The following is a 26,390-nucleotide window of genomic DNA, read 5'->3' on the forward strand; positions in this document are numbered from 1 at the left end:
ATCTGCCTCCCGAAGTTCGCTCTCGTTCGCCGCCAGAGAGTGTGAAAAGGAAGGTCCCTCTCTACACTCCTCAGCGAGATCCATTTGTGATCCCCACGAGCTCATTCTCCTCCGTGCCTCGGCAACGGCGGGACCTGAGCCGCGGGATCCAGATGGCTGTCCCTCTTTCCTCGAAAAGAGAGACAAACGAGAGTGGAGCTTTCTCAGAGAGAAACGCTCGCAGTGCACGCAGACCGCCCCCTCAAGGACATCGCGCGCGTGCTCTTCGCCCAAACAAGAGACGCAAAGAGTGTGCGTGTCATCGGGTGTCAGATAACGCTGACACGGATGCACACACTGTCTAAACGCCTTGCTAGTGGAAGCCATGATGAAAACAGTAATAGATCGCTCTTACCGTTTTGGTCGTTTCTCAGATGCACGCTTCAAACAAAACAGTCAACTGAAGACGAAGAAGATAGTGACGGGTCCTACGGGCGCGTATTTATAGTCGCGCTGGTAGTGACGTCAGAGGCTGTCGCCGGCCAACACGTTGGCGTTTTTCAAAGTATGCTTCAGACACGGGTCACGACGAGGTGTTCCCCATAGTGTCCCCTCAGAGGACGCAGTTCGAAGTTCCCTTGAAAGGGAACAGTTATTTTTAATTTGAATAATATTTCACAACTGTACTTTTTACATCAAATAAATGCAGCCTTGGTAAGCATAAGATTTATTCAAAAACACAACACTTTGATGACCCCAAACCTTGAACGGCAGTTAAATACTGTATATAATAAAATGAATGATTCAGCTTTATATTTAATATGTGTTATACAACCCGAATTCCGGAAAGGTTGGGACGTTTTTTAAATGTTAATAAAATGAAAACTAAAGGAATTTCAAATCACATGAGCCAATATTTTATTCACAATAGAACATAGATAACGTAGCAAATGTTTAAACTGAGAAATTTGACACTTTTATCCACTTAATTAGCTCATTTAAAATTTAATGCCTGCTACAGGTCTCAAAAAAGTTGGCACGGGGGCAACAAATGGCTAAAAAAGCAAGCAGTTTTGAAAAGATTCAGCTGGGAGAACATCTAGTGATTAATTAAGTTAATTGATATCAGGTCTGTAGCATGATTAGCTATAAAAGCTTTGTCTTAGAGAAGCAGAGTCTCTCAGCAGTAAAGATGGGCAGAGGCTCTCCAATCTGTGAAAGACTGCGTAAAAAAATTGTGGAAAACTTTAAAAACAATGTTCCTCAATGTCAAATTGCAAAGGCTTTGCAAATCTCATCATCTACAGTGCATAACATCATCAAAAGATTCAGAGAAACTGGAGAAATCTCTGTGCGTAAGGGACAAGGCCCGGAGACCTTTATTGGATGCCCGTGGTCTTCGGGCTCTCAGACGACACTGTATCACTCATCGGCATGATTGTGTCAATGACATTACTAAATGGGCCCAGGAATACTTTCAGAAACCACTGTCGGTAAACACAATCCGCCGTGCCATCAGCAGATGCCAACTAAAGCTCTATCATGCAAAAAGGAAGCCATATGTGAACATGGTCCAGAAGCGCCGTCGTGTCCTGTGGGCCAAGGCTCATTTAAAATGGACTATTTCAAAGTGGAATAGTGTTTTATGGTCAGACGAGTCCAAATTTGACATTCTTGTTGGAAATCACGGACGCCGTGTCCTCCGGGCTAAAGAGGAGGGAGACCATACAGCATGTTATCAGCGTTCAGTTCAAAAGCCAGCATCTCTGATGGTATGGGGGTGCATAAGTGCATACGGTATGGGCAGCTTGCATGTTTTGGAAGGCTCTGTGAATGCTGAAAGGTATATAAAGGTTTTAGAGCAACATATGCTTCCCTCCAAACAATGTCTATTTCAGGGAAGGCCTTGTTTATTTCAGCAGGACAATGCAAAACCACATACTGCAGCTATAACAACAGCATGGCTTCGTCGTAGAAGAGTCCGGGTGCTAACCTGGCCTGCCTGCAGTCCAGATCTTTCACCTATAGAGAACATTTGGCGCATCATTAAACGAAAAATACGTCAAAGACGACCACGAACTCTTCAGCAGCTGGAAATCTATATGAGGCAAGAATGGGACCAAATTCCAATAGCAAAACTCCAGCAACTCATAGCCTCAATGCCCAGACGTCTTCAAACTGTTTTGAAAAGAAAAGGAGATGCTACACCATGGTAAACATGCCCCGTCCCAACTATTTTGAGACCTGTAGCAGAAATCAAAATTGAAATGAGCTCATTTTGTGCATAAAATTGTAAACTTTCTCAGTTTAAACATTTGCTATGTTATCTATGTTCTATTGTGAATAAAATATTGGCTCATGTGATTTGAAAGTCTTTTAGTTTTCATTTTATTAAAATTTAAAAAAACGTCCCAACTTTTCCGGAATTCGGGTTGTATGTGTAGGGATATATTTAGATTTTGAATGGTTTGTTTTACCCATTTAAGAATATACAAATAAATGTAGTAAAAAGTGACATACAGTCAAGTATGATGACCCATACTCAGAATTTGTGCTCTACATTTAACCCATCCAAAGTGCACTCACACAGCAGTGGGCAGCCATTTATACTGCGGCGTCCTGGGAGCAGTTGGGCGTTCGGTGCCTTGCTCGTGGTATTGACAGCACGTCTCGGTTACGTATAGTAACCATCGTTCCCTGAAGGAGGCAACAGAGATGCCACATCAGTGGCATACGAAAATGGGATATCGCTTCGATAGACCAGTCTACTTAGAGTGTAAACTAAATGAGCCAATGAACATTGGCATGCAATTATTGCATCCAGCTGCCGCCAATCACAGCATGAGTATAAGAAGGCAGCAGGTGCAATGCATACCAGGTTTTTGCTGAGGAGCCGAGCCAGAGACCCGGCAGCTCAGTGGCGGTACAGCAACCATGGTGACGGGACGTGGCTCCTCCATTCCCTCCTTCACGGAACGAGGGTTACCATACGTAACCGAGACGTTCCCTTTCAGTTGGTCACTCTCGATGCCACGTCGGTGAACGATGAAAATGGGATCCCTACCAAAGTGCCATGGGTGCTGCCCCTTCCAGTGCCCTGTGCTAGCCGCCTGCACCCCATTAGGTGTAGGCCGGGCTCGGAACAAGTAGTTCCACTCACCATTGTCAAAGCACTCACTGGGTGAGACTGGATAACACTGGGAAAATGTACCCATTCTGCTTGGAACAGGTATGCTGCGGAAGCCCCATCCTTCCCGAAAGAGGTCTCGGGAGCAAATACACATATAGCATTAGGTGTATATGGAGAAATTTGAGGTGATTAAAACCCTCTTGGGAAGGCAAAAGTCTGCCGGGGAAACACAGGCTCTAAGGGTATACCGTGTACTATATGCATACTAGTACCGCTTAGGTCTCAATATGGAACCCAGCCTTCAATGGTTCTCATGGTTTCATCATCAATGTCTTTTTTTGTCCAAGATGGCGCCAGTGTTTGTGGCCTGCCGTCTGGTGCTGAGCAAATTGTTTGTGATTTTACTGCTTGTGTCACTGTTTATGCAATGTATTGACTCTCTGCTGGTTTATGATCGTCAAACGCTGATCGATTTCCGTCTCGCGATGGAGAAGTCGACTAAGTGTGACTGGGATGATCAGAAAACTTTTCTCCCTCCCCACTTGCTAAACATACCTGCTCATCTTGTACGCAATCCGGTTTCCCTTGCCCGGAGAGGACGCTCGAGACGCCGTGGGAAGCGCAGTGGGCAGCTGGTGAGGTTGAAAGCTTACATAGCGGACTATTCTGCCTGTGGAGCCCGGCGTCACTTTCGTTTGCCTTTGGTTCACTATTTATCCTGGCGTGTTATGGATCCTGCCGGGACCTGGTTGATACCAATTACTGGCTCAGATATGGAGTATTCTCGCCAACGATCACCTCGCCCTAGGAAAGGCGGTGTTAACCATGGAAACCTTCGGTCTTTGAGTTATGTAACTCGTACGGCCAGTTCCCCGGCTCCTGTCAGAGCTGCCCTGGTCAACGCTAGATCGCTGGTGAATAAGACCTTTATTTTAAGGGAGCTTTTTTCCCAGCATAACTTGGATTTTCTATTTGTGACTGAAACTTGGTTAAATGTTGGTGAGTCGAGCCCTTTTTCTGAACTTCTACCACTGGATTGCACATATTTTAACTCCCCGAGGACTACTGGTCGAGGAGGAGGACTTGCCGTTATTTTTAAGGAAAAATACAATTGCAGGCAGTTGCCAATGATAACATTTTCGAGTTTTGAGATAACAATGTTTGAATTGGGCAAATTTCAGCCCGTTTTGTGTGCTCTTATCTATCGACCTCCTAAATATAACAAGCATTTTATCAGAGACTTTACTGAATTATTGTCTGAAATTATGCCAAAATATGACCGGATCTTAATTTTAGGAGATATGAATATTCATGTGTGTTGTCCCACAAATCTGTTGGCTAAAGATTTTTTAGAACTTATTGATTCATTTAACCTTATACAGTTTGTAAGTGGTCCTACACAGATTCATGGCCACACATTAGATCTTGTCTTGTCATGCAGTTTGCCTATTTTAAATATTGAGATACAAAAGGCTGTTTTTTTCTGACCATGCACCAATTTTATTTGATGTTTCCCTTCCATACAATACTGTTAAGCAATGTGCTCCACCTCGTATCCGCAGGATGATTAAACCGGCCACTGCTGCACAATTTTCTGAAGCATTTAGTAATGTTATAGACACTATAGAGCCGTCTGTTTTCCAATGTACAGATGAGCTTGTTTCCTGTTTTTCATCCACCTGTATAAATATTCTTGATAAAATTGCACCACTAAAGCCCAGGCGCTCCAAACCAAATTCTGAACCGTGGATTAATGATTTAACTCGAGCGGCTAGGCAAAAGTGTAGGAAAGCTGAGCGAAAATGGAAAAAACATAAATTGCAGGTTTTTTATGATATTCTAAAGGATTGTTGGAATAATTATCAGAGAATTGTTCAAACTGAAAAGGCTAAATACCTCTCTGATGTTATTGATAAAAATGGCCATAAACCTCATGTTCTTTTTAGAACAATTAATTCTGTTCTTCATACCCCACAATCTATAATGTTGGAAGAATCTACTGTGGCCTGTGAAAAATTCCTCCACTTTTTTGTGGAAAAGATTACCACTATTAGAGCTAGCATTTTACCTCCAACCTTTGATCCTTCCATTTCCATAGAGTGTGCTGCAGTCCTCACGGAGTTTGAGCCTGTTTCCATCTTGGCCCTTAATGACATTGTTACACATTTAAAACCTTCAACTTGTCCCACTGATATCATCCCATCACGTATTTTTAAAGAGATATGGAACACTATTGGACCAAACATTCAAGCAATCATAAACAGTAGTCTGACTTCTGGTTATGTGCCACTTTGTTTTAAAGAGGCTGTGGTGCAGCCCCTTATCAAAAAACAAAATCTGGACACTTCAGTTCTTTCAAATTACCGTCCAATTTCAAAACTTCCTTTTTTGTCCAAGATTTTAGAGAAGGCAGTCCTAGTGCAGTTACAAGCCTATTTAGATCTGCATGGTATTCTTGAGGTGTTCCAGTCTGGTTTTAAAGCATTTCATAGTACAGAGACTGCACTTATAAAAGTTTTTAACGATCTTTTGATTTCAACAGATTCTGGAGATTCTTCAATCTTGATGCTTTTAGATCTTACAGCAGCCTTTGATACGGTTGACCACAGTGTTCTTATCTCGCGTCTCGAGCACAACGTGGGGATTAAAGGCACTGTATTAAAATGGTTTAGATCATATCTCTCAGCGAGAGTGTTTAAAGTTGGGTATGGGGGCTCTACTTCACCAGCGGCACCAGTGACATGTGGAGTACCGCAGGGCTCTATTTTGGGGCCGATTCTCTTCTCCCTTTACTTGCTTCCTTTAGGTTCCATCTTAAAAAAGCATAATATTAGTTTCCATCTGTATGCAGATGATTTACAAATCTACCTGCCTATAAAATGTAAGGGTGAGGATTCGATAAATAGGCTGTTAGAGTGTTTTTATGATATTAAAGCATGGATGGCTTTAAACGTTTTACATTTTAATGAAAGTAAAACTGAAATTATGATTTTCAGACCTAGCAGTTTTACTAGCACCTCCAAATTGGACTTGGGACCCCTGACGCCCTATGTAAAGTCTATGGTAACGAACCTTGGGGTAAAGATGGATAGTGATCTTCACCTAGAGAAACAGATAAACTCTGTAGTAAAAGCTAGTTTTTTTCAACTTAGACTACTTACCAAATTGAAGCCATTTTTATCTTTCAAAGATTTGGAGAGGGTTATACATGCTTTTATCACCACTCGCCTGGATTATTGTAATGCTTTATATATAGGAGTTAACCAGGCCTCTCTCTCTAGATTGCAAATAGTTCAGAATGCTGCCGCTCGACTCCTTACAGGTACCCGTAAACGAGAACACATTATGCCTGTTCTTGCCTCTCTTCATTGGCTACCTGTTTGTTTTAGAATACAGTTTAAGATTTTATTGTTTGTTTTTAAATCTCTTCATGGTCAAGCCCCAGCTTACATAGATGATCTACTGAAGATGCATGCTCCTCTAAGGTCATTGAGGTCTGCTGACCAACTACTCTTATCCGTTCCTAGAACAAGACTTAAAAATAGGGGAGATCGAGCTTTTTCAGTCGTGGCCCCTAGGCTGTGGAATGATCTGCCTATGCGTGTCAGAGTGGCTCCCAGCCTTGACAGTTTTAAATCACGACTTAAAACTCACTTTTATTCATTGGCCTTTAAACCAGCCTGAGAGTTCATCTTTGCATTTTATTATTTTATTTTGTCACTTGTTTAAACTGTGTATTGTGCTCATGTTATGTGTTTTTAAAATCTGTTGCAATTATGTCAGTGTCCAGCACTTTGGCTAACCTCGGTTGTTTTAAATGTGCTTAACAAATAAAATTGTATTGTATTGTATTGTATAAGGCCTGGCCCTGGACGTTCCGCGGCGTCTAGCTGCCTAGGATGATGGAGGATCTCAACAGGGTCTACGGTATGGATACTCTGGAGCAGTTTTAGCAAGCCGACACTAACTGCGGCCTCTCGGTGCCACTACCCATTTGAGGTGAGAACACAGGAGGATACCGGCTCTACACGAAGGCTATAGAACCTAGCGAACATGTTAGCCGCCCAGCCCGCAGCTCTACAAACATCTGTCAGTGAGGTGCCACGAGCCAGCGCCCAGGAGGATGCAACACTTCTAGTTGAGTGAGCTCGCAACCTGAATGGGCAGGGCACACCCTGTGCCTGATAAGCCAGGGTTATGGCCAGGAAGGATCTAACCTCCTGGCCCCTCTAAGGAACCTGATGATAAGGTCATGCTTACCCAAAGACTTCCCATTCACGGGGTCATGGTACACAGCAATTGTGGCAACCTGGACTTTGAGGGTGGAGAGAGACAGCCTTCGCTCCAGCCCATGCTGCAGAAAGGTAAGCAAGACCGCAATCGGGCATCTTCGGGGGACTTTTCGGCGAGAAGTACCCCACTAGACGAACAGGTTCCACTTCAAGGCGTAAAGGTGTCTCGTAGATGGTGCTCTTGCCGAAGTGATGGTGTTCACTATCTCCTGGGGTAGGTCACCTAGAACCTCTGTGTCCTTTCCAGGGACCAGACATGGAGTTTCCAAAGGTCTGGACGCGGGTGCCAAACGGTGCCCCGTCTCTGAGTCAGTAGATCCTTCCTCAGAGGAATCGGCCAAAGAGGGGCTGTCGCGAAGAGCACTAGACTAGCACCACTAGCAAGACTTGCTCCTCGTCCTCCCAGATTTTGCACAGTGTATGTGCAAGAAGGCTCACTGGGGGAAACGCATATTTGTGTAGGCCCTGCGGCCAGCTGTGTTCCCTCGGTCAATTAGTAGAACTTCTGGCAGTCAGAGGTCTCTGGAGAAGCAAACAGGTCTACCTGAGTGGCTCTGAACCATCTCCAAATCAGCTGGACCATCAGGGAATGGAGTCACCATTCTCCCGGGAGCATTGCTCGAGACAGCTCGTCGGCTGTACGATTGAGCAGGCCTGGACCAAACCACCCGCGCTACTGCCGGAAGTGGTTCTCGTTTGTCGGCCGCCAGAACGAGCCCCAGATCGCAGCAGCTGCAGCGACACTCCGCCCCCCTGAAGGTAGCAGAGACTGGTTCGCAGCTCCGAGATGGTCATTTTCAGGCAGTGGGAACATGACTCAAAGGCCACCTCAGCGTGCTCGATGCCCAGACACGTAAGGCAGCTATCTTGACCATCACCGGCTACCAGTTAACGACTGCACCAGAAACGCACGGGTGAAACAGCATCCTTATAAGGATGATCCGTCATCTTTACAAAGACGGAACCGTGAAGCTCTTTTCGTGAAATTTGCTTTTTAGGAAATGCTCTTTTAGTGCTGAGGCGCACAGGGGATTGGCCGCTTGCAACACGGCAGGGAGTAATGCAGCCTGAAGTGTGCCACCCACTCGACACATGAACGACCACCGCTAAAGCGCTGTCTCGCCAACACATGAAGCTTCTGAGAGCGTGCTGAACTCATAGTTCACAACAGACACGGTTGAGCAGAACGATACTAACGCTCGGCTCCGAAGCGAAAAGCTGGTATGCATTGCATCTGCTGCCTTCTTATACTCACGCTGTAATCAGCAGCAGCCGGATTCAGTAATTACATGCCAATATGCATTGGCTCATTTAGTTTACACTTGAAGTAGATTACTCTATCAAAGCGATATACAATTTTTGTCACCAATGTGGCGTCGCGAGTGACAGACTGAAAGGGAACTGTACATTCACCCCCCATTCATTCACCAGTCACAAACAAGTTAATTGGTGTAATGCTGCAGCATTCAGTGCTTTGCTGTAGTTACAAGAGACAGTTCAAGATGCACAGAGAAATTAATTCATACAACTCATAAGTCAGCTCTTTCAGAATCAGTAATCCAAGTAAGTAAATTGCATCTTTTGCACAGAGCTACGGGTGGAAACAGATGACGGGTATTCCCCTGAAAGACTTACAAATGTCAAGATGACATTTTAGGGTCTAAAGAAAAGGGAGTGAATGAAAAAGAAAGTGTTTGTGTACTGCACCTTAATGGCAGATGTATGCAGCCTCTGGCCCACATTTGATATGGGAAGTTGTCTCACGGATTCAACATTTGCAACAAAAGTTATAAGAGCTGTACCAGGTTTAAATGTTCAATCTGAGAGTGTGTTTAAAGGAGAATTGTGTAATTCTTGCTATGTTAATTTGATTCTGTCACAGCTTAATGTGCAGAGACAACTTTAAATCCATTCCTAGGTTCAGTTCCATGAAGAGTGTGAGTGCATTGGTTCTATGGCACTTTCAAAACATTGCACTGTTTGCCTGAGTAGTCTGATGTGTATACTTCTAATTCAACCAATGTTGTCAGGCAGGTCTTACTGTAATATCTGATTTCTGGGAAACTATTTTGCAGGGTGCTTGGGAAATCATATTTATTTGTGTAGTGCAGTAGTCTCGCATGAGTAAGAAAAGTGGTGAATTAACATTGGCAAATAAATTGTTAGAGACTATGTTACCAAGTATTGAAAATGTATACAAAGAGAGAGTGTTAAATAAGGCAAATCACATAGTTAGTGATAAGAGGCACTAGCCTCTGCTTTTGAATTGTTGCCATCTGGCAACATATATATGAAGTCTATAAAAATGAGACTCGAGTCCAAGTCACTAACTAGGTAATGTCATAATTATAAAGTTTTGACAATTTACATATGTAATTGTTGCATTAGGCTATGAATTAATAAGCATTTATTGATAAGAACTATTTAATGTCTTTTCATTTACAGTAGCATGAACCATGAATAGTTGAACAACTCAAGTATTTTTTATTTTTTAAATAAGAAATCGACTAGCAGAAATCAGTAGTTGTGCAACCCCTATTATATTTACATATACATATATTTAAATATGCATCAGATGATTAGATTATCTTAGTCCGGATGGATGGATGGAAGGAATCATGCTGTCACTCATGTTCTCTTTTTCTCTCCAGGTTTGGGCCTCCAATCCTGATGAGAGTAGAAAGGACCCTGTCTTGGGATCATCTGCAACAGAGTGTCTGCAATAAGCTTTACTTATTTCAGAAAAATACAATCATAAAGGTGAGTGTGAGTTGAACATAAATTACTACTCTCAGATTTCGGTGTTAGCCGCATATGCTGTGGTTAGAGTTAAATTAATTATAGGATACCGGATCTCTATATTATGACAAAAGCCCCTCAGTAATTATGACACCTCTCTCCCTGCAAGCTTAAATATGCACATGTGAGAAGGATAATCATAGAGACTCATGAGTTGAAAGGCGATGGAGAGATGAAGAGAAAGAGAGACGGTCATGAGTATAGATTATTTTTCACTCTTATTAAATACACACCTGTTGGAGTAACTGACTGAATATGAACAAATGTGCTTATTATCAGCCATTTTCTTTTAGATACTTGCTGAAGAACCTGATTGTTGTAAGTTCAAATGTACAGGATTGTATGTCACTATTTAGTGTAAATGTATCCTTTTTCCCAAAAGCGAGATTAGTTTAACTTTAAAGTTGGCTAAGTCAGGGAATCATCTTGAGTTAAAATCTAAAATACATTTTAATCATTTTAGTAGAAATATGTGTAACTGACTAACAGCTTACATAATTAATAACTAATTAATTAAATGCCACTTTGAACAGTAAGTGGATGTCACTAACACCTGTCCTGTTTTCGATGCTAATTCTGACAACTTATTTTTACTTTCAATATGAAACCTGAAAAGGAGCCTTGCACTGCACAACAAACTAAATGTGTTTTAGAAAATTAATGAGAGAGAAAGACACAAGAGATCTTACAATGTCTCCTAATTGGTTCAGTACAACAGATTGGCCAGTACTGCAGAGAGCAGAGTATTGTTGTAATGTCTTCATTCTGTAATAAATTAAAGTACCAATATAAACTCACCTTCTCAAACAAAAGACTGCTGCCGTTTTCATCTGTTCATTGGTTCCCATTAAATCTTTAATTTATCACTCTATACGCTTGAGTACAGCTCCATTTTGCTCTGTTTCTGCTTTAATTGCATCTTTACAGCCTGATGTTCCTCTCTTCCTCGGTTCCACTATAACTCATGCTGCTGTCATTCCCAGAGAAAGAATTAAACAAATGCCTTTTCAAAACTCTTAATGCAATAACTTTGTTAATGCAAAGAATGTGATCTTATCAGGAAACTGATATAATTATTTGCAGTTGTGCTAGAAAGTTTATGAATCAAGATACAGAAATGTTGTCACTCATGTATTGACAAAAATAGTCAATTGTCAAAAATTTAAGTATACATGTTTATTAACATATAATTAAAAGGGGTAAAAATTGTGTTTAGCAGGCCCTGGTCTATTCACACATAAACCTGGAGGTTAAAGGGTTAGTTCACCCAAAAATCATAATTCTGTCATTTAGATATTCTCATGTTGCTTTATATTCTTTAGTTCATCTTTGATAGACAAATGAAGTTACTTTTATTGAAACCTGAGAGGTTTCTGTCCCTCCATTGAAAGTTTATTCCACAGAAAGTTGATTAAGAGATAATAAAAGTGATACATATGAATCAAGCTGTTCAATAAATCTTCTAAAGAGGCTTGATTGTGTTGTATGGCAAACATATTTAATTCAGGCTCTTATTCACATATAAACATTGATCAACACATATAAACATTTCTTGGTCACATTTCTGAGGACATCCAGAAAATAATTGTTGATGCATCCCAGGCTGGAAAAGGTTCAATGGTTAATATACCCAGCTCTGGCAATGAGAAAGAAGAATATTGCTACTCATCTAAAGTTTGCCAAGGACCACGTGGGTGAGGCAGAAGACTACTAGACGAATGTCTTGTGGACAGATGAGGTTTAAAAATAGCCTTTGGTTTAAATGAGAAGCATTACATTTGGGGGAAACCAAAACAGTGCATTCAATAATATGAGCCTCATCCCAAATATAAAGCATGGTGGTGGCACTATTATTGTTTGAAGCTGATTTGCTGCCTATGCACTAGGCTTGGCATCATTGGAATGATGACCCCCATGTTTTCCACAGGGTTTTTCAGTCCTTGAACTGCAGCTCAACAGAAAGCGGGTCCTCCATTACTTCAGTCAATGTCACATGATTATTCAAAAATCTTTCTAAAATGCTGATTTAGTGCTCAAGTAATATTTTTTATTATTGACAATTGTGAAAACAGCTATATTGCTTAATATGTCTATTCATGATCCACTGAAGTGGTATTTTTGTAACAATATAAAAGTGTTTACTGTCACTTTTGATTAATTTAATGCATTCTTGATGAATAAAGGTATTACATTAAAGAAAGAAAAAGAAAACTTATTGACCCTAAACCTTTGTATAGTAATGTTGGTCAAATGTATCCAGAAGAGTTCACAAACTTTCTAGAACCACTGTTCACACCCTTCATTTCAAACCTGAATACTGTTATTTTTATGGAACAAAAAAATTACAGTTTTTAAAGAATCTTCATGCCGTTCTTATTCAAATAAGAACTTTTAGTTAAATAAAGCTACATGTGAGTTGAATCAATAATTTGGTGTTACATTTTTGATGAGTAGTTTTATTTTTGCCTTCTACAGACTACTGAACTATTTAGGATTCGTGTGGTGGGTGGGTCAGCTTCCTGCAGTTACCTGTCTCCACATGACAGCAGACCTCTGTGCCACCCAACCGTGGACAGGTGAGCCCACACAACCCAGCCGGGAAAAAAAAACACTAAATATGCTCTACCGTTCGAAGGTTTGGGAGAGGTACAATTATTTAAATTGTTAGTTCACCCAAAAATGAAAAATAGGCAGTGTTTTACTCACCCTCAAACCATCTTAGGTATATATGACTTTCTTCTTTCAGACAAATCCAGTCAGATTTACGATAAAAATTGTCTTGGCTCTTCTAAGCTCTATCATTGTAGTGGGCGAGTGTTTCCGTTTGACAATCCAAAACACGTTAAATAAAGCATGCAAATCCATAATAAAACATGCCTCACATGGCTCCGAGGTTGAATGAAGGCCTCCTGTAGCGAAAATATCCATTTTTCAAACGTAATAAACACTATTCTATCACTTCCGCTATCTGTCATACGGATGACATAGGACATCAGGATTGCATAAGTAGTGATGAATGCGAAGAAAGAAAAAAAACAAAACTCAGACCATGAATTAAAAGCACAAAACGAGTATTTGTGAAGAAAAATGTCGGAAGATTTGAATATAAGCCAAGAGGAGACTGGTTTTCCTTTGCTTAAGTAAGGGAACTTTGCTTCCTTAAACGAACTTTTGAGACTAGCATATCTCAAAGTCTTATCCACACCTCCCTAAAATGGCTCGTTCTAACACGCCACCACATCTCTACGTCACTATGTGGGAAGATTTGCATAATGCCTCCCAGATGTTCATGCCATGCCGCCATGTCGTATAGATGCTGTGTCTTTCACTGTGAAAGCAAACTACTTTGTTTGGCCTTCCAAAATAGGGTGATATCCGCTCAGTCATGCCTGGAGCTGATCTGTGCTGGTCGCTGAGGAAATAAACCAACTTTGCACTGTGGATCATCGGATTGGCTTCATCATGGACGAAGCAGAGTCCAGCCCAGGGTCGTCACATGTGGTTGCCGCAAAGCCCAACGGACACTCACTCAATCCGGCCTCTGCTAACTCTAGGCCATGGCTCATTCTAGGCCTCCAGCCTCCACTCACCCAAGGTTGTGACGTTTATAATGTTTATGTCTTGTCACTCCAGCCGGACAGAGCTTCACAATATGTTAAGGGGCGTAACATTTCCATCACAAGCTTCAGGTATTCGGGCCAATCACAATACACTGTATAGCTGGCCAATCAGTGCACACCTAGCTTTTCAGACCGATGAACCTTATAAAAATCGACGCGTTTCAGAAGGCGGAGCACAGAGGAGAAACAATAATGTACAGTATGCGGAAAATAATGTGTTTTTTTTTAACCTTAGACTGCATAAACACATTTCATTACTCCAAATACACCAAAAAAAAATATTTCTAGCAGCATCATATGACCCCTTTAACCTGTTTTGGACTGTAAAACAGAAACACCCATCCACTACAAAAGGGTCTTTAGCACCGCTTTAGTTCCAGAACTAAATGTACTGTACTAAAGTACTGGGATGATTTTGTGCAAACTATTTCTGATTACCATTTAAAGGGTTGCATTTGCACTGACATTGTGTACTAGGAAGTGGTGTAGGTCAGTCAACAGCGATGTCATGTGTGCACCACGTTCAACAGCGAAAATAAAGAACACAACATTAAAGGGATAGTTCACCCAAAAATTTAATTTGATGTTTATCTGCTTACCCCCAGGGCATCCAAGATTTAGGTGACTTTGTTTCTTCAGTAGTACACAAACCAAGATTTTAAGCTCAAACCGTTGCAGTCTATCAGTCTTATAATGTAAGTGGATGGGAATCACAGCTAAAACATACACAAACAAAACCTTTTTGTAAAGACAAAGCGATCGGTCTGTGCAATGAAATTTACAGTATTTACATAATATTTTTTTACCTTTGATTCACGCAGTGTCCGAACTGTTAGAACTCTCCTAAAGGATTCTTCCTAAGTGCGTTCTCAGCAGCAGGTGCGTGAGGCATCTTCTTCTTCTTGCTTTATGGCAGATTGCAAACTTATAAGTGCTTTACCACCTATCTTTCAAATGTACCATTGACAAGCTATCTACAATCTCAATTATGAGTTTCAGCGATCCACTTGAGAGATACACGTAGGTATCATTCAGTTTCTTGCACAGACCAATTGTTTTGTGTCTTTACATCAATGTATCATCACGAGCCTCAGGTTTAATTTGGTTTAGTTGTTTTTTAGCCATGATTTCCATCCACGTACATTATAAGACTGATAGACTGCACACCTTTCTGGAGTTTTATTTTAGGTTTTGATGTCCTTAAAGAATATGTATTTGGGGTAGAAGTATCCAAAACCATCTCCTTATATTTTTACAGCTCCTTTCTCAGGAGGTCTGCTAAGAACAGGTAGATTTTGGCATGTCTAATTAATATTCATGAGCCACCTTCTGATTGGCCTGTTGTTTTATGAGTGATGCACTAGGGTCAGCTGATGTCACAGCATTAGCTGAAGGCAGCAAAACAAAGGAGAAACTGGAGGAGGCCCATTCAAACCAGTGCAGATTCAGCTACATAAGGAGCTTAAAATATCATCTTGTTGTGATGTTGGGTGCCAGAATTGACGTAATACTACTGCCAGACAAAAAAGCTGTGTCTAAAAGCAATAAAACGAGCAGACTGGACAGAAATGATCATCAAAAATGCATGTGTTTGCAGCGCACACTTATTAGAAAAGGTTCAGTAAAGTATTGTCTTTTGTTGTTATGGACGAGTCTACAGATTTCTTGCGATATGTTAATTGCATCTCACGACTATGCCGTTTACGAAAAAATGTATGTGTGCATGTGTGTAAAATAACAAACTGACAATTTATATAGGCTGTGATAATTTATAATTGTAAATACATTGTTGTGATTAATTGTGGCTGCAACAATAATGTAGCTGTAAAAATAGTTGCCTGCTGAAATTGAAAAGTATACATATTCATCATCACTAGATAGAGGACGCTGTAATCAGAGCTGTGTTTTCGTTGTGTCTCGCGGGCTTCACAATAATGGACATGAAATGTCGATGTATATATACATAAAGCAATTGAAAGGTCCTCTGAAAGGAGGACTAAGTATCTCCAATGACAACTGGCAGTGCTACATTTGCTACAAGTACCTGCACTTCAGCATCCTTTCATCTATCGCTGTTCATCATACTTGCAAAAGAAGTTGACATAAAAGTTTACAGTATGTTTACACTACATTTTAAATCATGGTGGGTGAGGGTGTTTTCATATGTGTTTGGCCAATCAATGTATACTTACGTCATGGGTAGTACCAGTCGTGCTGGTTAGACCCTGCACCGGAGTAGGCGCTAATCTGGTTCTCAAAAAAGGCAGTCCGGTACTAAAAATCACACCCAGGTCCGGCGGTGCGAAAATACCAAAAATTGGGTAGTTCCACAATTAGTTCTGGTCGTGAAAAGGTTCCCGTGGTGCGAAAGCCCCTAATGATAGAGCTAAGAAAGGCAAGAACAATTTTAATATAACTCCGATTGGATTCGTCTGAAATAAGAAAGTCTTATACACCTAGGATAGCTTGAGGGTGAGTAAAACACAGGCTAATTTTCATTTTTGGTTGAACTAACCCTTCAGTGTTTTTGAAAGATTCTCTCTACGATTGCGCTTATTTGATCAACAACACAGTAAAAAAGTAAAATTGTAAAATATTATAATTTAGAATAAATATTTTGTATTTTAATATATTTCAAAATGTAATTTATACCAGTGAAGACAAAGCTGAATTGTCAGAAGCCATTACTCCAGTCTTCAGTGTCACATGATCCTTCAGAAATCATTCTTATATGCTGGTTGGGTGCTCAAGTAACATTTTGTATTATTATCAAAGTTGGAAAAACTTGTGCTACTTAATATTTTTGTGGAAACTTTAATTTCAGGATTCTTTGATATATAGAAAGTTTAAAAAAGCAACATTTATTTAATTTTCAATCCTTGCTAAATGAAAGTGTCAGTTTCTTTAAAAATAAAAAATAAAAACTGACCCCAAACTTCTGAACTATAGTGTATGTCTAGAAATTCCTTGATACAGAATGTTGTCTGTACCCCCTAAATGCTCTTCAGTGGCACTAAAGTTAATATCTCCAGCTGCTTTAAACTTTTTAATTGGTCTCCAAACACCCACATCAAGGTATTTTAACCTAGTTTGCACTAATTGTATCCTCTCCTCTGCATCATGTTTGTGAGGCTCTAAAGAGACAAACCCAACAAGCCAAAGCATGAAGAGCTCATCCTCTCAGTGCTGTAGGTGTAACACACAGTCTCAAAAAGCCAATGATCCATTTCTCAATTTAAAGAGCTTAAAACTCAGTTCCACAGTCGTGACGGCAGCCTCATTCGCTTCTCTGCCTTCTATTCTGGGCTGTTTTCCTCCCTCTGAAGTGAATATAACAGAATTATGATGTTTTTATTTGTGAATGTGTTCTGCTTTAAAGTTTAATGTTTTTAAATTAGATTTCAGTAAAATGGAATGGATCCTTAGAGCAGGTTATGTATGAAATCTTAAACTAATGAGTTCCACGATCTTATAATGAGTTATGAGCTAATGAATAATATGTTAACGTGAATAGTTTGTGAAGTGTGTAAAATGACTAATTAAGCAAATTTTATGTGAATTGAAGTTTAATGACATTTGTTAGCATTCAAAAGTACATTAACAAAAAAATTCAGCAAAATCATTTTTAGATTTTTAAAAATTTAAATTGAAAAGTTTAATAACATTTGTAAGCAATAAGTGATGATCCATATAAACAATACCATGGTATCACCATCTGATAGCATCACTATACCAGGATACTAGCACTGTGCTTTTTTGTTTGTTGCAGATATGAGAAAAATGAATGTTGCCGAGGTGTCTGAACACCTCATTTTAGCACTCTCATCCAAGTCTGTCACTGTATAAAAAGGTTGTTTATTTGTAATTATGATGTTCAGATGATAGCAGAGACATTCCATTTCTCATGTGGTTACCTCCTGTTCTCTGACGCAAGCCGCTGCTCTTGTGTTCTGAAAGCTTGCAGTTTAACTGTGCAAGTAATTACGTTTTTCAGCCATTGGTGAAGATGTGTTCATTCATCTAGAGGTTTCACAAGCAAGATTGAGTTAAGTTAAGACCACATTTCCAAGTAATGACAGGAAGCATATGGTTGCTACAAACATTTATCATCAAATAGATACAAGTACAAGTACAACAAGTACAGAGAATAGAGAAAAAGCATGCAAAGTTAGTGTAACTCCTGAAACAAAGTTGAGTGTATGTGTATGTTTTGGCTCCCTGAAGTTCAGGTTGAGATAAGGTAAATTGTTCAATGTAAGACAAGATAAGTAGTTTGCCGTGAGATAAGAAAACCCTTGTGTGTGTGTGTGGTAGAGCTTTCTTTCCAATAGACCAGAGCTGATGAATTCAAGTGAATTCCCCTCACGCCTCTGAATTATTGTTCCCTGCATTTAAATCCTCTCAGAAACAATCGCAATTAACGCAGACGGACTGCGTGTCAGAATTAATCTGGCTTTAGCCTAGTTCTCAGAAAAACTCAGCCATGCTCCAGTCACATCTTCAAATTACCCTGCACTCCTTTTTTGCCGCAGCTTTTCCCTCTGTCATATTTGATCGATTATTTCCAGAATTGCACAGGGTGAAAAGTGAGGGCCTGAACGCTGTGTTTCTCTCTTTTTTTGTGGTTTAGCCAGGTAATCATTGTCATTTATGTCCATAGGCCATTTTTGATTGATTTTGATTTATTTTCTCAGTCTGAGAACCTGTAATGATAGTGAGACCTGCAGATTAATCCAAGTGGTAATTAACATGAGTAATAAAAAGCTAATTTTGGACTTGCCATTTTGGAAGATAAAGTAACTGGTCATTTTACTGACACTGGTTGGTTTTTTATTTTTATTTTTTTTGCATTTTGTCTATGCCTCTACTTTTGGTGTGACATATTTGTGATATTGAGTCTGGTCATGACCCAGTTGCATGTCATACCTCTTGTCTCGGTTGTTTCCTTACCCTCCCCTCCTTTACTGCACAATCAATGGCCAAGAAAAAATTTAATTAAATTATTAAATTTAATTAAATTATAATAAAAATAAACTTTTTTTCAGGAATCTGAATTAAAATAAAGTTCTAAGAAAAGCACTTTTGCTTTGAAATAAAAATAATTTGTAACACATGTCTGATCAGTTTAATGCGCTGAGTAAAAGTATTACATTCTTAAAAAGTCTTACTGACCCCAGACCTTTGAACAGTACTGTAAATTCAGTAAAAAAAAAAAAATATTATATATATATATATATATATATATATATATATATAAGCAAAATGGAACAGAATGACAGAGACAGTGCTCCAAATTATGTACAGTGCTGACTGAGACGGTATTGACTATGAACTTCACAAAACTGATTATAGTCTGCCCCCTAGTGTCTGAATACATCACTCACAATATGAATCATGTCTTTCTCTCACAGGGCCCTGAAATTATGTGGTCCTGGTGGTCCTCTGCATGTGAGGCTTGTGATTGAATGGGAGAACAGAATCAAAGAATGGTAAGATACAAACAGCTTCATAAAATATTCTTATTTAAAGACAGACCATTAATTTAATTTAAAGCAACCATATAGTGTCAAGTTCCCACTTCCCAGTATTAGTACAAGTCTTTTCAATAATATGGTTAAAACGTAATTTTATGTGTGATTCATATCTGTTTCAGTCTCTTTGGTAACATTCAAGAGGAAGTTATTGAGGATGCAGAGAGTGTAAGAATGCAGCAGCAGAATCATGTACAGCAGCACAGTTGCACACTGGATGAATGTTTTCAGCTCTACACCAAAGAGGAGCAGGTACCTTCTCCTCCAGGCACACTTTCTCTCTTTTATACTGTTTTCTTCCTTGTTACTTTTAAAGACTGGATAAATATGAATGTGAATGTGTGTTAAATAATATATATATATAGATTTGATTTAGTTAATAGAAGTTAATTGATAAATAAAATCTATTTATGACATTATTTTAGAATGCATTCTCACTTTACAGCATTTTTACACTTTAACACTTGCATTATTAGTGCTAAAACCTTTCACAGTATTGTAGCTTTACCGGAAAGATTCTTCAAGAATTTTGGAGGCATTGCCATGGATTTTCTGGATTTAGTCTGTGACTGTCATTCCATACAGGCTGGATGTTAATGAGATCAGATCTATGTGTGGAGCACTGGCTGTTGTCAGACTCCTTGTGCATACAAAAATCTTATTGAATTATTACAATTAATGGCAAAAGGAATGCTTGGAAATACAAATGGATGTTTCCTATACACACTACAGCAAAATATATACTGCAAAGAATAACTGCCTTAAAACCATTTTTGTTGGTGAAAATACTAATTATTATCAATGTTAAAAAATTATGTTTTTTTCAGGATTCTTTTATTAACAAAAATCAAAGAACAGCATTTGATTTGTAAACACATCAATGTTTTCATCTGAACCTCTAATTGTAGCACTCTCTATTCTAATTCTATTTTATGTATTTGTTTTCCTTTTTATAAAATAAACAAACAAAAGGTGCTTGATTGTGCCTCGTCGGTGCTTCCTCGGGGCCAACGGCCCAGGGTTTTTGGCCCGACGAAAACGGGGTTAGAGGAGTGGTTATGAACAAAGGTAGAGTTTCTGCGCCGCGGATCATAACAGAAAGTTATAGCTATAACACCAGAATTAAAGACTTTTTTAAATAAGTTGAGCTCAAAACTCACTTTCAGTCATCAGCAAATGTTTGAAATAACTTGATCCGATGTGGATTATAATCACCATACAAGGCAGAATACTATGCACGCTAGGCATTAACATTACCATAGTAAACATGGTAAATGTGACTTGCACTGGCCAGTGGAAACACAGCTACTGTGAACCATCAACTGTTTGGTTTTCCACCTTCTTTCAAAATAGAGTTTATGTTTAGCAGAAGAAGGAAACTTCTAAAACAACATTTGAGTGGGTACATGAAGATATAAAAAAACAAAACACTAACACATGCAATTACTGCATCCAGCTGCAGCTGATCACAGCGTGAGCATAAAAAGGCAGCAGGTGCAGTGCATACCAGTTTTTCGCTGAGGAGCCAAGCCAGTGCCCCGACCACTCAGCAGTGGTACAGCAGCGATGGCGAAAGGACATGATGTCTCCATTCCCTCCATCAGGGAACGAGAGTTACCATACGTAACTGAGGCGTTCCCTTTCAGTCAGTCACTCTCTTTATCATGTCGGATGACTGACTAATTGGGATTCCTACCAAAGCACCATGGATGCTGCCCCTTCCAGTATCCCTGTGTGAGTCACCTCTGTGCCACTTTTTGGCATTGGCCTTGGCTCGCAACAAGTAGTTAAACTCACCATTGTCGAAGCATGACCCACTCACTGAGACTGGAGAACACTGGGAAAATGTACCCGTTCCACTTAAAACAGGGACGCTGCTGAAGCTCCATCCTTCCTGAAGGAGGTCTCGAGAGCAAATACATATATGAACATCCGTTTAGGTGCATATGGAAAATTGGAGGTGATTGTAACCCTTTTGGAAATTTCAGTAGTCTGCCAGCTAAACACATGCTCTGGGGCTAGGTCTCTCATATGGAACCCAGCCTTCTACTGGTTCCCAAGATTTCAGTGAGTGAAGGCCTGGCGAACGATGCTCCACCATGTCTGGCTGCCGAGGGGACGGAGGAGCTCAACAGGGTCTACGATATGGACTCTCTGGACAGGTTTTAGCAAGCTGACACTAACCTCTTAGTGTCACTACCCGTTTGAGGAGAGAACACAGGAGGATACCAACTCTACATGAAGGCTATAGTATCTAGTGAATGTGTTGGGGGTCGACCAGCCCGCAGCTCTACACATATCTGTCAGCAAGGCACCACGAGTAAGCACCCAGGAGGATGCAACACTCCTAGTTGTGTGAGCTCACAACCTGAATGGGCAGGGCACACCCTGTGTCTGATAAGACAGGGTGATGGCATCCACAATCCAGTGGGCCATCCTCTACTTAGAGACAGCATTCCACCTTCTTCCGGCCTCTGTAACAGACAAAGAACTGGTCTGAGGTCCTAAAACGTTGTGTCCAGTCTACATAGCATCTCAGGGCTCGGACGGGACAGAGCAAAGCTAGGGCTGGGTCTGCCTCCTCCGGGGGCAGCACTTACAGGTTCACCACCTGATCCCTGAAGGGAGTAGTAGGAACCCTGGGCACATAGCCAGACTGGGGCCTCAGGATTACCTTGGAGTCAGCCGGTCCAAACTCTAGGCACAAATCATTGTCCGAAATGTGTGCAGGTCCCCTACCCTCTTGATGGAGGTCAGTGCAAGCAGGAGCAGAGTTTTCAGTGCAAGGGCTCAAATGGGCCCTGCTGTAGTGTTTCAAGCACAAGAGACAGTTCCCAAGAGGGTATGGAGGAGGACTGGGAAGGATTTAACCTCCTAGCCCTTCTAAGGAACCATGCTTAACCAAGACTTCCCTTCTACGGGGTCATGCTACGCAGCAATTACAGCAACTTGGACTTTTGGGTGGCGATAGACAGCCTTCACTCCAGCCCTTGTTTCAAAAAGGAAAGCATGAGCCTGATTGGGCATCTCCGGGGGTCTTCTCAACGAGAATGAACAGGTTCCACCTCAAAGCATAATTGTGTCTTGTAGATGGTGCTCTAGCCGAAGTGATGGTGTCCACTGCTTCTTGGGGTAGGTCGCCAAGAATCTCCACATCCAGTCCAGGGACCAGACATGAAGTTTCCAGAGGTCAGGACATGGGTGCCATAGGGTGCCCCATCTCTGAGTCAGTAGATCCTTCCTCAGAGGAATCCGCCAGGGAGGGGCTGTCGAGAGGAGCACTAGTTCAGGGAACCAGGCCGGTGTAACTTTGACTCGTGAGTGACATGCTTTCACGCCCACTTCTGGACTCGGCCATGAAGCCAGTGCTGAAGCGGTCTCATATGCCGTAGCTCTAGTGGTGTAAGTGCCGCTGAAGCTGCCATATGCCACAGGAGCCCCTGAAATAGTTTCAGTGAGACTGCCATCCGGTCCTTGAACGAAGTCAAGCAGGTCACCACTAGGGATGGGAACGGAAAACCGGTTCTTATTCAGAACCGGTTTAGTTCTTTGAAAAGAACCGGAACCGTGAGCAATTTCTAAGTTTCGATTCCGAAAACTGTTCTGGTGCAACACGTGACCAAGCGCTGTGAGCAGCCTTGTGCCAGTGTTCTGAATATTCGGCGTTTCCCGTAAAGCAGCGGTTCTCAGTTGCAGTTCTCGCGCCCCACTGCTCTGCACATTTTGAACGTTTCTCTTAGCGCTTCAGCCATTTGTTCTATTCGAACATAAGTGCCCTGCGAAGTGGACATCACAGGATATTCAGCCATGATTCCAGTTCGAAGCGAACGTAGCTATATGTTCCAAAGTGCATTGAAGTGTGCAAGAAGTGAATTTAAATTGTATTGATTTACAGAGGTATATGATGTCACAGTTGTCCATGTTTAAAGACGCTGCACAGCACAAATCAGTGAATGAATGTTTCGATGTGAGGTAAACTTCAACAGATTTCCCCAGCTCAGGGAGTAGGGAGCAATGAACAATTGGAATACAATGCATGCACGGAGTTCATTTCAAATGAGCTGATTATCTGAATCAGGTGTGTTAACAAAGAGAAACGTGCAAAATATGCAGAGCAGTGGGGCGCGAGGACTGGAATTGAGAACCGCTGCCGTAAAGGATGTCACGAACCGAATAACAGACACACCTCCCTGCCTCTTTAATTAGTGAGCACATTGATTCCAATGACGCGCCCCCACAAACTCGTTGCGCTGCCCCGTCTTTAATTGCCGAACAGATTGTTTCCCAGGACTGTATGTGCACTCGCGCCTTTGATAAGTGCACATCGTTTTGTCTGACTGTACATCTAACGGCAGCGCGCTGCACCTGCCGCCACTAAATTGCATTATATTTGTCCCATATTGTCATTAATATACATACTGGCTTCAACTTGGACCACTAAATAAATAGACTGCTATTGTTATGCAAGTATGAGGGTTAGATTATTTAGTGTACAGGTCATTTCAAGAGTGATAAACAAAGTGCATTTTAAATGTTTCAAAATGTGGAAACTACTCATTGCATCACACCATCTCCTGACTGTATTATTATTTGTAAAATATGGACTTTATGGAGAGTGTGTATACATGTTTAAGTTTAACCGTTTATATTTCATTAATTAAGGGAAATTAACAAGTGTCTCAGCCCTCAAGGGACTATTTGGCCAACAAGCTTATTCCTGCTTGAAAAGCAAAATGTTATTGATAGTGTAAAAAACATCAACTTTGAAGCATATGCTGATTGATGGACTGGCATTACTCAACATTACTTACTACCTTCCAGCAACGCTACATTCAGTGAAGGTAAAATAGTAAAAAAAACATAGTTCATTTAAATGAAACCAGAAGCCGAACCAGAAAATTTCTAAAAATACCCCACCCTACTTATGAAGATCTGTACACTGTAATATATGTTGCATTTTGACATTGCCAACCTTTAAATTAAGTTGACAGTAAGTAATAAACAGTATTGAGCATTGATTAGTTGAGTATTGTGCATTTTTCCTTACCACTATTTCTTAATAATTGTTTAATGATTTTAATGGAACCGGAATCAGAACCGGAACCGTTAGGTGGAACCGGAACCGGAAAATTTCTAACAATTCCCAACCCTAGTCAGCACTGACCGCTCACATTCCTCCATGAGGCATGCTGTCTGTTCGACCGAATCCAACTCCATACCGAGAAAAGAGATACTCTACATCTGGGAGAGTTTGCTTTTTTCCCAGTTGACCCTGGAGACCAGAGCAGACCAGACCAGAGACCCTGAGGTGCCAGAGCACCAAGTCCTTGTCCTGAACTTGGAGGGACGTCAGGTGAACTGAATTGCATAGTCAAGGCAGATGATCCGCAAAAGCCAGCGAGGCGGGCTGGGTAGCACTAGCCAGGCACCCAGATACCATGCAAGTGGGACCAGTGGAACCACCGTAGTACCTGCAATGGGGCAGCGAGGTGGAATGCAGGGACCCAACTCGGGTGGCTTGTGACTGGACTGAAGAGGGGTCTGAGTGTGCGGTGCAATGCTTACCTGGTTCTACAGGTTGGCAAAGGGTACATGAGTAGGGCCTTTTTTTTTCGCTCTTGGACCACCCGCTGCTGCCGGCTGGCAAAGGAGGAAGATGAGTGAGGTCCGGTGTTGGGCCGTCCGCAGCTCTCCGTGCCCTCCTGGGTCCCCAGCGATATAGAAAACCACTATTTCGTTGAGATTTCCAGATTCTCCGCCTGGTCCTCCTCTGCGGAAAGGAGAGGTGCATTCACCATTATCCAAAAAGCAGCTTCCTCTCTCTCTGGGTTGCACATACCGTGGCCTCTTGCTCTTCTGCTCACCACCAGATAGAAAGAAAATCAGTTGCCCCTTATGGGAAAGTTAATTTCTGACACTGCTGACACTGGCTTATTGTTTGAAGTGTTCTTTCAGGGTTTAGCTATAATAGATCAGGCAGTTTGCCAAAGGACCAAAGGCTCTACCTCGGTACGGTTAAGCCATTCATTAATCAGGCTGTTTGATGAAGAGAGAGATAAAATGCAGTAGAAATGTTATTTCAACTGTATCAATAGAAGCGGTTGTTTTGTTTTGTTGTTGTCGTTTTTTGTTTGTATTTGTTTTTTTAGGACTATTATCATGTTTTAATGTTTGGCTGACCAATCAGCGGAGAGGGGTGTTTCATTCCCTGAACGTAAAAACGAAATATGAAAAGTTTTTTTAATTTTTCAGATTTCAATGTTAAATTAAAAAACGCATGATTGGAAGATACCCTGATTATACCCTGATTCAGTCGCACTCTCTATCGATTTCTAACTACCTGTTTTCTTTTTTCTTTCTTTTTTTTTTAAGAGAGAGAGCCTCTAACACTAGATTTCTCTAATCTTTTTCTATTTTATCTAATTGTTTTTTTTATTATTATTATAAAACACCTTCTAACACTAGAGTTTCCTTTATATATATATATATATATATATATATATATATATATGAGAACCTCGCTACGTGTACTGTGTTGGGCTAACAGACTTGTCATAGCACTTACATATTACATATTATTATCATGCTGACCTGAAAAATGCAACAGAAAATTAGTTTTTCTTATTATTTACTACCTAACATTTTATATATTTCATAATATTCTATTCTAGGTCTGTCTGGTTATGGGTTTAGTGCCTCTACAGACACTGAAGCGGCCTCTTGCTGTCATATGTGTTTGTTGTGTCAGAGGCTAATTTTTGAAAAGCAAAAACTAAAATCAGCTCTAAAAACATGGAAAAGAAGAAGAAAGAAAGAAACAAAGTGGACTGAACATAAAGAAACCAAAAAATACTAGAAACAGTGATTACACTGAAATCTCTTATGGTGTAGAGAGCTCTACAGTCTAACATAAGTGCCAACCAATTATATAAATCTGTATTCTAGCATTTATGTTGTTAGGATTTTCAGGATCTAAATCAATGTTAGGATGTCAGGAGCGTTTGATTACATTTTATGTAGCCATCATAATTGTTCAGAT

General features: G+C 40.7%; 1 protein-coding gene across 1 annotated transcript in view; it reads left to right on the forward strand.

Moving 5' to 3' along the window:
- usp43a (ubiquitin specific peptidase 43a) overlaps positions 1-26,390 on the forward strand; it is a 134,971-nt gene that overhangs the window by 100,968 nt on the left and 7,613 nt on the right. Inside the window, exons 8-11 of the mRNA XM_059571232.1 lie at positions 10,053-10,161; positions 12,676-12,776; positions 19,232-19,309; positions 19,474-19,603. Of these exons, the coding sequence (XP_059427215.1) occupies positions 10,053-10,161; positions 12,676-12,776; positions 19,232-19,309; positions 19,474-19,603 (418 nt within the window). The remainder of the gene's footprint in view (positions 1-10,052; positions 10,162-12,675; positions 12,777-19,231; positions 19,310-19,473; positions 19,604-26,390) is intronic.

The sequence above is a fragment of the Carassius carassius genome, chromosome 17 (assembly GCF_963082965.1).
Source record: "Carassius carassius chromosome 17, fCarCar2.1, whole genome shotgun sequence".
Classification (NCBI taxonomy): domain Eukaryota; kingdom Metazoa; phylum Chordata; class Actinopteri; order Cypriniformes; family Cyprinidae; genus Carassius; species Carassius carassius.